Raw genomic sequence first — 14878 nt, forward strand, 5'->3', positions numbered from 1 at the left:
TAGTCGAATACTATCCTTAATTTCTTTACTTAGCCACGGATGGCTGTCTTTTCTTTTACACCCTTTTCTTCTCAGTGGAATATATTTTTTTTGGAAGTTGTAAAATAACTCGTTAAATGTACACCACTGATCATGTATCGTCTTACCCTTTAATCTATTTTCCCAATCCACTCTACTCAATTCCGCTCTCATACCTTCATAGTCTCCTTTATTCAAGCTTAGCACGCTTGTTTGAGATCCAACCTTCTCACCCTCTAATTGAATATGGAATTCAACCATGTTATGGTCACTAATTCCAAGTGTATCCTTTACGAGGACATTTTTTATTAATCCTGTCTCGTTACACAGGACCAGATCTAAGGTTGCTTGCCCCCGGTCGGTTCAGTTACATACTGCTCAAGAAACCCATCCCTAATACACGCAATGAACTCATCCTCAAGGCAGCCCTGCCCAATTTGATTTGTCCAATTAATATGATAGTTAAAATCCCCCATAATTATAGATGTTCCCGTATTACAAGCCTCAACTATTTCCTGATTGATACTCCGTCCAACAGAGTTGCAACTGTGCGGAGGCCTATAGACTACGCCCACTAGTGTTTTTTTCCCCTTATTATTCCTTACCTCCACCCAAACTGTTTCATTATCCTGATCTTTTGACCCAATATCATTTCTCTGTATTACAGTGATTCCTTCCTTTATTAACATAGCCACCCCACCTCCCCTTCCTTCCTGCCTGTCCTTCCTGATTGTTAAATAACCTGGTATGTTTAATTCCCAGGCATTGTCACACTGCAGCCATGTTTCTGTAATGGCCACAAGATCATACCCATATGTAGTTATTTGTGCCATTAACTCGTCTATTTTGTTACGAATGCTACAGACCTTGCAGTGCTTGACTGGGGGGGAAAAAAACCAACAAGAACTAAAAAAAATATAGAAAACGGCTCCTGATTTTTGCCGTTAGATCGAGTATTCCGACATATAACCTCCGGATAAACCAAAGTTTCCTGTACTCTGCCTGGCGGTCACCCATTCCCTTCCTGCCTGTGCAGCCTTTACCTGCGGTGTGACCAACTCTCTAAACGTGCTATCCACGATGTCCTTAGCATCGCGAATGCTCCAGTATGTATCCATTCGCAGCTCCAGCACCGCAATGCGGTCTGTCAGTAGCTGCAGCTGGATACACTTTCCGCACACATGGTTGTCAGGGACGCAGGAAGTGTCCCTGATTTCCCACATAGTGCAGGAGGAACATGCCACGGGGCCGAGCTGTGCTGCCATGACTTACCCTTTAATTAATTCAAATTAAATTAAATCAAATCAGTACCACTAATTACACTACTATTAAATGATATACTGAAGGGCCCTTGTTTACTAGCACTCCCCGCTACACAACAGAGGCCCTAGAAACTATAAACCACCAAAATTAAGTTTGGAAAAAAGCGAGAGAGAAATACTCACCAACCAATCACTTACCTGCTTTCTGGTGTTGTCACACTTCGATTACTTTTTATCTCTCTCTCTCCCCGCTCCTTAAATCCTCGATCTCTGCGCTCAATCTCCACCCAGGACCACTCTCTCTGTTGTCGGCGGTGAGTCTGGGCCACTCTCTCTCTCTCTCTCTCTCTCTCTCTCTCTCTCTCTCTCTCCCTGCTCCTTAAACCCTCGCTCTCTGGGCTCAGTCTCCACCCAGGGCCGCTCTCGCTGTTGTCGGCGGTGATTCTGGGCTGCTCTCTCTCTCTCTCTCTCTCCCCGCTCCTTAAATCCTCGGTCTCTGGGCTCAGTCTCCACCCAGGGCTGCTCTCGCTGCTGCTGCCGGTGAGTCTGCCATAAACCCTGATGATTTTTCCCACTTGGAACATATAAATGTGGACAGTCTCTTTGTACTGTCAGTAATTGTTGTTTTTCTTTTTTGACTAGGGGACTTTGAACACGACAGAAGATAAACTATTTGATGCAAATTCTCAGATTTCCGAGCTGAAAAGGTTAGATGATTGGATCTTGCTTTTGTTGGATAATGCTGTAAAGCTTCTTGGGAAGCATGCTTAATTCAGACACTTTTTTTTTAATGCAGTTTTGAAAGTGAGTATACACTTGGCAGCAATGATGCATGGAACATTCACATTCGAGTAAGATCAGGCCAAAGAATTCATGATCATCACAGATGCCCCGTGTTCAGCCTCATTGATTCTTTTCATATTGCCATGGTTACCCATTGTATTCTTTACGAACTTAATATTAATAATTCTAATTTTTTTTTACAAAGTAAGCCTACAGAGTCTAGCTCATAGCCCTTTTTAATATTTTAGAACTGGAAATTTTTAACTGGGCAGTGGAATTATTTTAGATTGCTGTACTAAAGAGTTGTCACAGGAACAATGGGCCAAGTAGCCTCCTCCTGTGCTGTAATCTTTTATGGTTCAATCAACCAGCTTGTAGCTTGCATCTTAACACATCTGCAGTAGCGATTTCACCATTGTTCCTACTCTTGTGTGTTCAATGACCGATGGTGCTGTCATAAATAACTATAAATATACACAAGCAGTTACATTTTCAAACATACTTTACATGCAAATATTTGAAACATAAAAACGAATACAATTACATATGTATTTGCTTGATCCTCCTGGTTTCTCAGTCTTCCCTGTTAATGATACTTATTTCCATTAGTTTTCCAGTAGTTTGCCCCAAATTTCCATTTATTTTGTTTTACTTAAAATAGTGGAATGCTGATACGATAGGTTGGTGATGCAGCACGAGGTGCTGCCCCACTGCTTGGTAGGATGCAGGTTCCTGCCAGCATTTCCCCAGCAGTGAAGTCCCAATTTTGGCTGTGGATCAAGAGGTGGGGCAGAGGTCAATCATCTCCCAATCGGGGGGAACATCAGGACAAGTTCCTTATCCCTTTGGAGCAGCTTCTAATGTTCAGTTCATTGACTATTTAATAATCATTCCTTATGGACTTGCCTGCATTTGAATATGTAACTTCTGAGGGTGGGTTTTGTTCAGTTGAATATTAATATACAGGAAACTTTGTGCTATCCGGCACCCACGGGACCGAGCTGCTGCCGTTGCCTCAAAACTGCCGTACTCTCCAGAGTTAATGTTGAGAGATACGGAGATTCTTATCTCCGTATTTGACAACAAACACTGTTGCTTAGCAACAGCTTCTAAACACTCGGGTGTGGCCCTAAAGCTCTGCAGCTGAAGCTGTTGCTATAGCTACAGACCTTGCACAGCTTGACTGTTCAAACAAAGCAAAAAAAAAACAAACAAAAAGAATAAAAAACGGCTGCTGATTTTTGCAGGTGGCTCCAGATTGCCGGATAGCTCACCTCAGGATAGCACAAAGTTTCGTGTAACCTAAATTTTAAGTAGTCATTGCATCTTAACAGTCATGATTTGCTTATTCTTGCATTTCAGAGTTATTTCAAAACTTGAGGCTCAGATTAGACAAGTAGAACATGAGAGAAACTATATGAAGCTCCGGCCTGGTGCAGATAGCTGTTCACGGACATCAAGCAGCAGGTAAATACAAATTTATTTTCTGAATAAATCTTAAAACAATGTATCACATCCACTGATTGCACCATCAAGGAAGCTAATAAGTTTTACTTCTTTTAATATGATGGCTAATGCAAAGAATGTATTTTGAGTGTTGAAGCATTAACACACAATAGTACAGCAGTAATAAGATACAGCTTTAATTTCCTGAAGGTGCTGAATACTTGGTCAGCAGCCCTGTTCCTGTAGGGAGGAACTGACCAGAGACCAGGTGCTTCTCTAATGAGAAGGAGGTTACATTAGAGAACGAGTTACTTCTTAGCTGATCTTTAGCTTCTCCTTGTGTCTGGTTCAGAGTCATAGGGCTCGAATTTCATCGGGCCGTTGGGGCGGGATTGGAGGCATGTGGGGGGTTAAAATTGAGAAATTGGGGGGCACGAACCCATCCCGCCCCCAACCCGCTTCCATGTCCGTTTCACAGGAGGCGGGTACTCGACCTGTGCCGGGACCCGCCTCCCCGAGGCGGGAAGGGGATTAGTGCCAATTAACTGCCTGTTAACAGGCAGCTTTTAGCCTAATCCCTATTTTTATCCCTGAAGTGTGGGCTTCCCAACGGCTCCAAACCATGCCAAGTTAGCGAGGCGGACCGTCGGGCTGAAGGACTTGGAGGGTTCGAGATGGCCGCTGTTCAGGTGAGTGATGGGTGCATGAGTGCAGAGGTAAGTGTGTTTGGTGTGTGTAAAGTGTTTAAATAAGTTTTACTTACCTTTTCTTACTAATGCAGCCTTCCTTCCTTCAGGTCTCGGGAGTCTCTCATCTCACTGGCACAGAAAGCAGAATGGCCGCCAGCTGTCAAAATCTGCAGATTCTGCTTTCTGTTCTGGAGAGATCTCTAAATCAGCCTGAGAGCAAGGAATTAACCTGGAGTACAGATTGTCAGTGTTTGACAGCTTCAAAAGCTCTTGACAGATGAAATGTCAATCTGTGACGTCACCTGTTGCTGGGTGGCACTTAATTGGCCTGCTGAGCCTGCTGGGCGGGCTCAACAAGGTCAATCAAGTGAAAATTGAGTGGGTTGGCTACAACTCGATGGAGGCGGGACTACAATCCCAAAAGTTGTAGTTCCACCTCCTACACGCCTCCATTGATAAAATCCAGCTCATAGAGTTATACAGCACAGAAAGAGGCCATCGGCCCATCGTGTCCGCACTGGCCATCAAGCCCTGTCTATTCTAATCCCATTTTCCAGCACTTGGTCCGTAGCCTTGTATGCTATGGCGTTTCAAGTGCTCATCTAAATGCTTCTTGAATGTTGTGAGGGTTCCTGCCTCTACCACCCTTTCAGGCAGTAAATTCCAGATTCCAACCACCCTCTGGGTGAAAGAATTTTTCCTCAAATCCCCTCTAAACCTCCTGCCCCTTACCTTGAAACTATGCCCCCTGGTTATTGACCCCTCTACTAAGGGGAAAAGTTCCTTTCTATCTACCCTATCTATGCCCCATATAATTTTGTACACCTCAATCAGGTCCCCCCTCAGCCTTCTCTGCTCTAAGGAAAACAACCCCAGCCTGTCCAGTCTTTCTTCATAGCTGAAGCGCTCCAGCTCAGGTAACATCCTGGTGAATCTCCTCTGCACCCTCTCCAATGCAATCACATCCCTCCTATAGTGTGGCGACCAGAACTGCACACAGCATTCCAGCTGTGGCCTAACTAGTACAGCTCCATCATAACCTCCCTGCTCTTGCCTTCATTAGCCGAGGCATAGAATATAAGTATCCCATATGCCTTTTTTGTTGTGTATGTAATATGTGTGCTACTTTGAACCTATGGACAGGACTGCACTACTTGTTGGGCGTAGTGATACGCAGTACCACTCCTGGCCATAGGGGTATAAATAGTACTGTGGGTACTGATCTCCCCTCAGTTCCCGCCTGTGGGCATGAAGTAAAGACCTATGTATAGTCCCTACCTCCAACCAGTAAAGACCTGTTTGAGTTATACGTTTAAGTCTTTGTGTTAATTGTTCAATACAATACACATACTTAACACTGGCGACGAGTCAGGTTCTTACCCTGCGGCAGTTGAAGAGAGGTTTCAAACATCACCACCCCACTAGAAGCGACAGGCTTTAGGACTCTGAAGCCTCCATCAGCGACTGAGCACTGGAGTGCAGCAAACATCCTGACAGCTTCCAGCGACTGACAGAAGTCTTTCTGCAGTTTCCTTGTTCAACCTAGGTGGTGGGGTAAGCCGTGCAGTGTTGGCTGCAAAGACAGGGCTGGGGAAGTTGGAGAAGATAAGGGCGATCGCAATCCCTGATAAGAGCCGCGGTGAAACGCGCGAGCGGGTAAGCCAGAGCCCGGGAGGGAGCGAGCAAGCAAGAGCCGCGCGAGCGGGTGAGCCAGAGGCCGGGAGCCGCTTCAAGTGCGAGGCGCAGCGCGGGCCAGCGATCAGAACCAAAGATAAGGGCCGCACTCGGGGGCTGAAGGGAGACGGCGTCGGGGGACGGGTGAAGACCGCCAAGCGCGGGAAAACCGCCATTTTGTGGGCGGAGGACGACGGCAAGAGCGGGAAGCCGCCATCTTTGATAACAAGTAAACAAAATAAAATCTGAGAAATTGCAAATCTACAATGCCTAAACACGGGAATATTAGCACCTTTGAATGTGACCTCGAAGATTGGGCCATATATGTTGAAAGAGTAAAAAATTATTGTAAGGCCAATAAAATTCATGACCAAGATAAAGCTTTAACATTATTAAATTTAATGGGTGCGAAGACATACGGGCAATTGAAACACCTGTTATCACCAGATGAACCGGCGGATAAGACGTTCGATGAGATTGTTACTGTCCTGAAAGATCATCTAAACCCCACGCCGCTGATGCTAGCGGAACGATTTAAATTTTACGACAGAAGGCAGCTACAGCATGAAAGCAATGCTGATTATTTGCTGGAATTGCGTAAATTAGCGAAATATTGCCAGTTTGGAACGGGACTGACAGAGGCACTTCGAGACAAATTTGTGTGTGGTTTATTTAAACAGGATACACAAAAGCGACTGCTCGAGGAGAATGAGCTGACGCTTGAGAAGGCGGTCACTATGGCAGCAGCACACGAAGCCGCAGCGAGAGGCACGGCAGTAATGCAGCTACGGTCACCGGAGCTCAGTGCACACAAATTGGGTGTGAGTTCTGGCAAATGTTATCGTTGTGGAAAGACAACGCATGATCAGAACCAGTGTTGGTTTAAAAACCAAGAATGTAGAACTTGTGGTAGGCTTGGACATATAGCTAGAGTATGCAGGTCAGCGAAGAAGACCAGCAACAAGAAGTCACCGCAAGGAAAATACGCAAAGGTACACAAGGTGACCGAACAGGAGTCCGATTCAGACGCTAGCAGTAATGAACTGGCTAGCTTAAGAGTACTCAACGCTGGTAAGGGTGCAGACCTCCAGACAATTTGGGTCACTCTTCAGATAGAAGGAGTCCAAGTAAAACTGGAATTGGACACTGGATCGGCATTGACGGTCATAAATAAGAAAGATTACGGAAAGTTATTCCAACATATTCCCCTACAGGATACGGGGATTATATTGGAAACATACACGGGGCAAAGAGTGTACCCCATCGGGAAAATAGAGGTTGCAGTGGTCCACAAGGGCGAAGACAGTCAAATAATGGACTTATATGTGATATCTGAAGGAGGTCCTCCACTACTAGGACGGGAGTGGATTAGGAAAATGAATATGGACTGGCATTTCCTACAAACAATAACGAGTGAGAACTCGGTGAAGATAGTCGGCCCAGACTCTGGAACGGATGATGGTAAGCCCAACTCAGGTGCAAAAGACAAAGTTTCAGCACAGAATTCCACTGAGCAACAACAACATAGTTTAACTGTGGATTCTGAGTCTGGCAAGTCTACTGATGTGCCCATTTCTGAGGGACACCGGGCTCGAACTCAACTCCATTTCAAACTACAACAGCAATTAGAACAAATGCTTCGCCGTTTTGAGCAAGAGTTGAATGCAACGAAAGAGTTCTTTGATATAGAGTTGGAGAATCTGGAAAGACAACAGAAGCAGCTGATGGAGAAAATGGAGCAGGAGCACACAAAACGTCTGATGTCAGAGGAGTTAACGGTCAGCCAACTCCTGCATATGCTGAAGGACAGGACTCTGAAATGGGAAAAACTTGAACACGAACTTCAATATTCAAACGAAAGGGGTTCGGAGCTCTCAAAGGTTATTGGAAGAGCTGAGGTGGCAACACAGACTGAGATGACTGCAACAGAGCAGCCCTTGGATGCCAAAAGTACGCTGACTCACGTCAACGTAGAACAACAGACCGCTGAAACAGCTGCTCCGGTAGAGGGATTGAATAGTCCGATCAATCAATCTCCAAAAGAAGTTGAAGTAGTAAAATCTCAAATGAGGTCATTAGTAAACGACTTGCTGAAAGCCCAGAAAAAGCTGGATGAAGAGGTACGCATGAAGAAGTCTCTTCAGGAAAGATGTCTGGACTTGGAACAAAAGCTGGCTAACGCCCAGCTGGGTATGGAGGAAATAGAAGACCCTCTCGCTGGCCTAGATCAGGACGACACCGAATATTACTATGTTCTGTCCTGCCCAACTTGTAACTTCGACTCCCACCATACAGAAATCATGGAGGAGCACCGAAAGTCTACAGAACATCGGGAGAAGGTGGCTCTACTACGGAAAAAGGAGGGAGAGAAGGAGGAACTGCGCATGCAGCTGGCAGCTGACAGTGGAGCCCAGAGAGTCTCCAAGAAGCAGAAAAGGAAATGTCGAAACAGAAGATGACCCATCTGAACCATTATTACCTCTACCAGATCACACACATGGTCCCTCCGAACGGAGCCAATTCAGTTCGGAAGTTCAAACTGTTAAATCCATGGAAGGACTATTGAATGAGTCACTCCAGCAACGTGAACCGACTCCACCACAGAGATTGAATCTGTGAACTGTTTTCCGCAGAGACTGAATCTGTGATCTGTTTTGACATGAAGTTATCCATGTATCTATGTTATTCTGTTATGTAAACCTGAAGTTATATATGTATATATGTTATTACGTTATGTTAAATGGGGAGATGACTGTAAAGCTAGGAAGGGAGGAATGTTGTGTATGTAATATGTGTGCTACTTTGAACCTATGGACAGGACTGCACTACTTGTTGGGCGTAGTGATACGCAGTACCACTCCTGGCCATAGGGGTATAAATAGTACTGTGGGTACTGATCTCCCCTCAGTTCCCGCCTGTGGGCATGAAGTAAAGACCTATGTATAGTCCCTACCTCCAACCAGTAAAGACCTGTTTGAGTTATACGTTTAAGTCTTTGTGTTAATTGTTCAATACAATACACATACTTAACATTTTTAACCACCTTATCTACCTGTCCTGCTGCCATCAGGGATCTATGTACATGCACACCAAGGTTCCTCTGATCCTCTGTCCTTCCTAGGGTCCTACCATTTATTGTGTATTCCCTTGCCTTGTTACTCCTCCCAAAATGCATCACCTCACACTTTTCAGGGTTAAATTCCATTTGCCACTGTTCTGCCCATCTAACCAACCTGTCTATATCGTCCTGTAGCCTGAGGCTTCCTTCCTTGCTATTTACCACTCCACCAATTTTCATGTCATTTGCGAACTTACTGATCATACCTCCTACATTCATATCTAAATCATTAATGTACACTACAAACAGCAAAGGACCCAGCACCGATCCCTGCGGTACACCACTGGACACAGGCTTCCAGTCACAAAAACAACCTTCGACCATCGCCTCCTGCCACTAAGCCAATTTTGGATCCAATGTGCCAAATTGCCCTGGGTCCCATGAGCTCTTACCTTCTTGACCAGTCTCCCATGTGGGACTTTGTCAAAAGCCTTACTGAAGTCCATGTAGACTACATCAACTACACTACCCTCATCCACACACCTAGTCATCCCCTCAAAAAATTCAATCAAATCGGTCAGACATGATCACCCCCTGACAAAGCCATAGAAACATAGAAGATAGGAGGAGGAGTAGGCCATTCGGCCCCTCGAGCCTGCTCCGCCATTCAATGAGATCATGGCTGATTATCCAAATTCAGTACCCTGTCCCTGCTTTCTCCCCATATCCCTTGATCCCTTTAGCCGTAAGAAATATATCTAACTCCTTCTTGAATATATTTTATGAATTGGCCTCAGCTGCCTTGTGTGGTAGAGAATTGCATTGGTTCACCACTCTCTGGGTGAAGAAATTCCTCCTCATCTTTGTCCTAAATGGCTTACCCCTTATCTTTAGACTGTGGCCCCTGGTTCTGGACTCCCCCGCCATCAGGAACATCCTTCCTGCATCTAGTCGTAAGTCCTGTTAGAATTTTATAAGTTTCAATGAGATTCCCCTCTCATTCTTCTAAACTCCAGCGAGTATAAGCCCAATCGACCCAATCTCTCCTTATACGTCATTCCTGCCATCCCAGGTATCAGTTTGGTGAATCTTCGCTGCACAGCCTCCATGGCAAGAACATCCTTCCTCAGATAAGGCGACCAAAACTGCACACAATAGCCAAGGTGTGGTCTCACCCAGGCCTTGTACAACTGCAGCAAGACATCCTTGTTCCTGTACTCAAACCCTCTCGCTACGAAGGCCAACATACCATTTGCCTTCTTAACCGCCTGCTGCACCTGCATGCTTACCTTCAGCGACTGGTGCACAAGGACACCCAGGTCTCGTTGCACTTCCCCTTCTCCCAATCTATTGCCGTTCAGATAATAATCTGCCTTCCTGTTTTTGCCACCGAAATGGATAACCTCGCATTTATCCACATTATACTGCATCTGCCATGCTTCTGCCCAATCACCCAACCTGTCCAAATCATACTGGAGTTTCTCGGCATCCTCCACACAGCACACACGCCCACCCAGCTTTGTGATGTCTGCAAACTTGGAGATATTACATCTAGTTCCCTCGTCTAGATCATTAATATATATTGTGAATAGCTGGGGTCCTAGCACCGATCCCTGCGGTACCCCACTAGTCACTGCCTGCCTCTCGGAAAAAGACCCGTTTATTCCAACTCTTTGCTTCCTGTCTGCCAACCAGTTCTCTATCCAAGTCAATACCTTGCCCCCAATCCCATGTGCCTTAACTTTACACGTAAATCTCTTATACTCTCATGCTGACTATCCCTGATTAATCCTTGCCTCTCCAAGTGGAGACTAATTCTGTCCCTCAGAATTTTTTCCAATAATTTCCCTACCACTGATGTTAGGCTCACTGGCCGGTAATTCCCTGGTTTACCCCTACTACCCTTCTTGAATAATGGTACTACGTTAGCTGTCCTCCAGTCCTCTGGCACCTCCCCTGTGGCCAGAGAGGTTCTGAAAATTTGTGTCCGAGCCCCTGCAATCTCCTCCCTTGCCTCACACAGCAGCCTGGGATACATCTCGTCATGGCCTAGGGCCCAGGAGTGATACTGGAGGCCTGAGAGCAGGTCACCCTCCCACGTTGTAACCATTAACATATGACCTGGGTGAGAGAAGTGAGTTTACTCTCCAAAGGAAAAATCCTGTCTTTAGATGTAAATTCTAATCATCCACAAAATCACGATTACTGCAAATGAACTGTGTGGCTGCTGCAAATGCCACTGTCATTATTTTTATAAACTTCATGCTCCTAGCTTTCTGTGTGTAGGAATAAAGAAAAGTTGACTTTACTCGGTTTGCTTATGTTAAGGACAATAACTACGATTTCTTCAAAGTGTTCTGTCAGCATTCCAAGAAACAATCCCTGTATAAGTTTTACTTTAAAACTTGTATAGTGGTAAATGAGTTAGTCTGGCATTCCAAAGCAGCTCCCAGCGAGAGCCTTAATATTTAAGAGGGAAAGTAAAGTATTGTAATATCCTGTTTAGTGGAGAATCTTATCAGTCATCCTTTCAGCTTCATGTGCTGTTAACATATAGCCCAAAGAACAAGTGATATAAAAGCATGTTTGTCTTATAATTCAAAACATAAGCTTTATTATGCAGAGACATATACAAGACAGAGATTGATAGATTTTTGGATACTAAGGGAATCAAGGGATATGGGGATAATGCAGGAAGGTGGAGTTGAGGTAGAAGATAGCCATGATCTTATTGAATGACGGAGCAGGCTCAAAGGACCAAGTGGCCTACTCCTCCTATTTCTTAAGTTATTCTTCCTGTAATAAAAACATTTGTTTATGCCACCTTTAGAGAGCTTAAAGCGGACAAGTCCTAACTGAAAATATGGATAAACATGCTCTTGTGTTATCAAAAACAGCCTTTTCCATCATCCTGATGCATATCATTCTCCTACAAAAACTCCTACTGATGACGTTGCAAGACGGAAGTGGCTGACTCCAGGTTCTGACTATTCCATCTTCACAGGACAACCCTTAGAAAGTAACTGCAGTGCATCAAGGAATGGATTTGAGACCCACCTGCAGCCCAGAAGGTCAGCCGAACATCCTTATATCAGTCGTCCTTTCAACTTCATGTGCTGTTAACATATAACACAAAGAACATTTTAAAATATGGTATGGTGTGTTACTTTACCTGTCGTTTTTATTCGTTCATGGGATCTGGGCGTCGCTGGTAAGGCCAGCATTTATTACCCATCCCTTATTGCTCTTGAGAAGGTGGTGGTGAGCCACCTTCTTGAACCGCTGCAGTCCGTGTGGACTAGTAGATCTCTCGTGGTGTAGCTCAAAGTAAGTTGGATGATACAAGGACAGCAGTGTTATACCATGTAATACACAATGTATTGGCCCATAATTTGCTGTCAGAATAACAGCGGGGCTAATAACACTCGCCTTAATTTATGCGCAAATGCTAAAGCAACTTCAGGCAAGGGCACCTGCGCAGTTAAATGTGGAAATTCAACAGTTGCTGTCCAAGGTGCGCCACTCGCCGTTAGCTTTGTGACAATGGTATCTCGCTGTCTGGCTCAATGTTGAAATGCATTAAGCGGTGTGAAGTTGCTGTATTTGCATGGTAGATACGAACTAAACTCGCCACAGAATGTTAGAGCTGGTCTGATGTGTCGTAAAGAACCTGTTTTGAAGCCATTTAAGATCTGCGCATATTTAATTAAGCCTCGATTAGCTGTCAGAGATTCTTTTAATGATGTGGTAAGTGTTAATTACTGCCAATGAGCCTCTCTGGCACCGAAAATAAATTACTACAAATGTGGAGCTTCATTCCTTTAGGTTTTAATTGTTGTTGGATATTTTAAAAATGTGAAATTTTAAATTAAAAACTTTTTTTACTTTTCCTTTCTCTCTTTTCTCTCTTTCCCTTTCTCAATCTAATCTTTCTCTCCTGCTCTATTTCTCTTTTTGTACTTGATTTGATATTGAATTCACCCACTCGAAATTACACTTCCTTGTCAGTCCTTGTGATGTTTATTTCACAATCCTTCAATCTGATTGGTTAAGGAGATACGCAGTTGCTTGCCCTTTCACTCAATTCCCAGATGCCTGGTTTCCCTCGCTGCGAGTTTTCAGCCCACGCTTATAGCAACTTGTGGCGCAAAATATCATCAAGATTAATCGGGCAAGTCTAACTAACGGCAGATGCTGCAAGAGTCACTCCTACCGCAAATTATGGCCCAATAGTCTGCTACTGATTTAGAACTGTATTCCTTCAGGGCTACAAAGTCTAATTGTTAAATAAATACAAGCTCGTCTTGGTCACTTTAATTGATTGTTAAAGAAGTTTGCAAATTGGAAATGCTTGTAAGTTTTAGGCTGTGTATCAGTGGCATCCAGCATTGAATACTGACTTTCTTAAAAAAAAAGATTGTGTTGCGATTGTAATGAAGTATAACATTTGGCACAGCCTAAACATATCGTTTGGAATTTTTTCCCTTGTTTTCCCGGTGCCTCATTGGGTAGGTATCTGCTCTTTGGTCTCTTGTCAAAAGTCCTTTGATAGTGGCAGTGCTTGGGAGAAATGCCAGGTCTCTTTGTTCCTGCATCCTCTTTAAAATTCTTCTTCCCAAAATGCATCACTTCACACTTCTCTGTATTAAATTTCATCTGCCATGTGTCTGCCCATTTCACCAGTCTATGTCCTCCTGAAGACTGTTACTATCCTCCTCACGGTTTACTATATTTCCAAGTTTTGTGCCACCTACAAACTTTGAAATTGTGCCTCCTATACCCAAGTCCAGCTCATTATATCAAAAAGAGCAGTGATTCTAATACTGACCACCAGGGGATACCACTCTGCTTCCCTCCAGTCTAGTCATGCACCACTACTCTCTGCTTTCTGTCCCTTAGCCAATTTCATATCCATGTTGCCATTGTCCCTTTAATCTAATAGGCTTCAATTTTGCTAACAAGTCTATGATTTGGCACTTTATCAAACACCTTTTGAAAATCCATACACACAACATCAACTACATTACCTTCATCGACCCTCTCTGTTATTTCATCGAAGAACTCAATTAAGTTTCTCAGACACAACTTGCCTTTAACAAGTCCGTGTTGGCTGTCATTAATTAACCCATGTTTTTCCAAGTGTCAATTAATTTTGTCCAGGATTATTGTCTCTCGAAGCTTCTCCCACCACTGACGTTTGGCTGACAGGCCTGTAGTTACTGGGTTTATCCCTCTCCCTTTTTGAACAGGAGTATAACATTTGTAACCCTCCAGTCCTCTGGCACCACTCCCATATCCAAAGAGGATTGAAAGATTGCGGCCAGAGCCTCTGTTATTTCCACCCATACTTCCCTCAGCAACCTAGGATGGAAGACTTTTCTGCTTTAAACACTGCCAATCTTTTAAGTACCTCCTCTTTATCTATTTTATCTTAGCCAATTGATCTACCCCCTCCTCCTTTACTGTGACATTGGCAGTATCCTTTTTTGTGAAGACATATGCCATCTTCAGCCAGAAGTTTTGAGTGAATTATCCTTCTCTGCCTCCTTTTGAGGTCCCCAACAGGACAGATGCCAATTTGTTTCCCTTCATGTGACATCAAAAAATGATTGAGTGCACTGGACACAATAAAGGCTAGGGGCTTCAACAATATCCTGGCTGTAGTGCTGAAGACCTGTGTTCCAGAACTAGCCGCATACCTAGCCAAGCATTTCCAGTACACCCACAACACTGGCATCTACCTGACAACATGAAAAATTGCCCAGGTATGTCCAGTCCACAGAAAGCAGGACAAATCCAACCTAGCCACTTACCACCCTGTCAGCCTACATCAGCGAAGTGACGGAAGGATGGAATACTCTCCACTTGCCCGGTTGGGTGAATCTGAAACAACACTGAAAAAGCTCAAGACCATCCAGGACAAAGCAGTCCGCTTGATCGATACTACA

The 14878-nt window shown here is 44.3% G+C and overlaps 1 protein-coding gene across 4 annotated transcripts in view; it reads left to right on the top strand.

The window, feature by feature from the left end:
• LOC147103513 (M-phase phosphoprotein 9-like) overlaps positions 1-14878 on the top strand; it is an 81796-nt gene that overhangs the window by 9441 nt on the left and 57477 nt on the right. For 2 of the 4 annotated variants that reach the window (XM_086011863.1, XM_086011862.1), the window contains exons 6-9: positions 1923-1987; positions 3426-3530; positions 4106-4198; positions 11828-12001. In XM_086011863.1, the coding sequence (XP_085867989.1) occupies positions 1923-1987; positions 3426-3530; positions 4106-4198; positions 11828-12001 (437 nt within the window). The remainder of the gene's footprint in view (positions 1-1922; positions 1988-3425; positions 3531-4105; positions 4199-11827; positions 12002-14878) is intronic. The other 2 variants (XM_086011864.1, XM_086011865.1) reach the window with 2 other exon arrangements.

This window comes from Somniosus microcephalus, chromosome 19 (genome assembly GCF_052327205.1).
Source record: "Somniosus microcephalus isolate GS21.2 chromosome 19, FLI_Smic_1.0, whole genome shotgun sequence".
In the NCBI taxonomy this organism is placed as follows: Eukaryota; Metazoa; Chordata; class Chondrichthyes; order Squaliformes; family Somniosidae; genus Somniosus; species Somniosus microcephalus.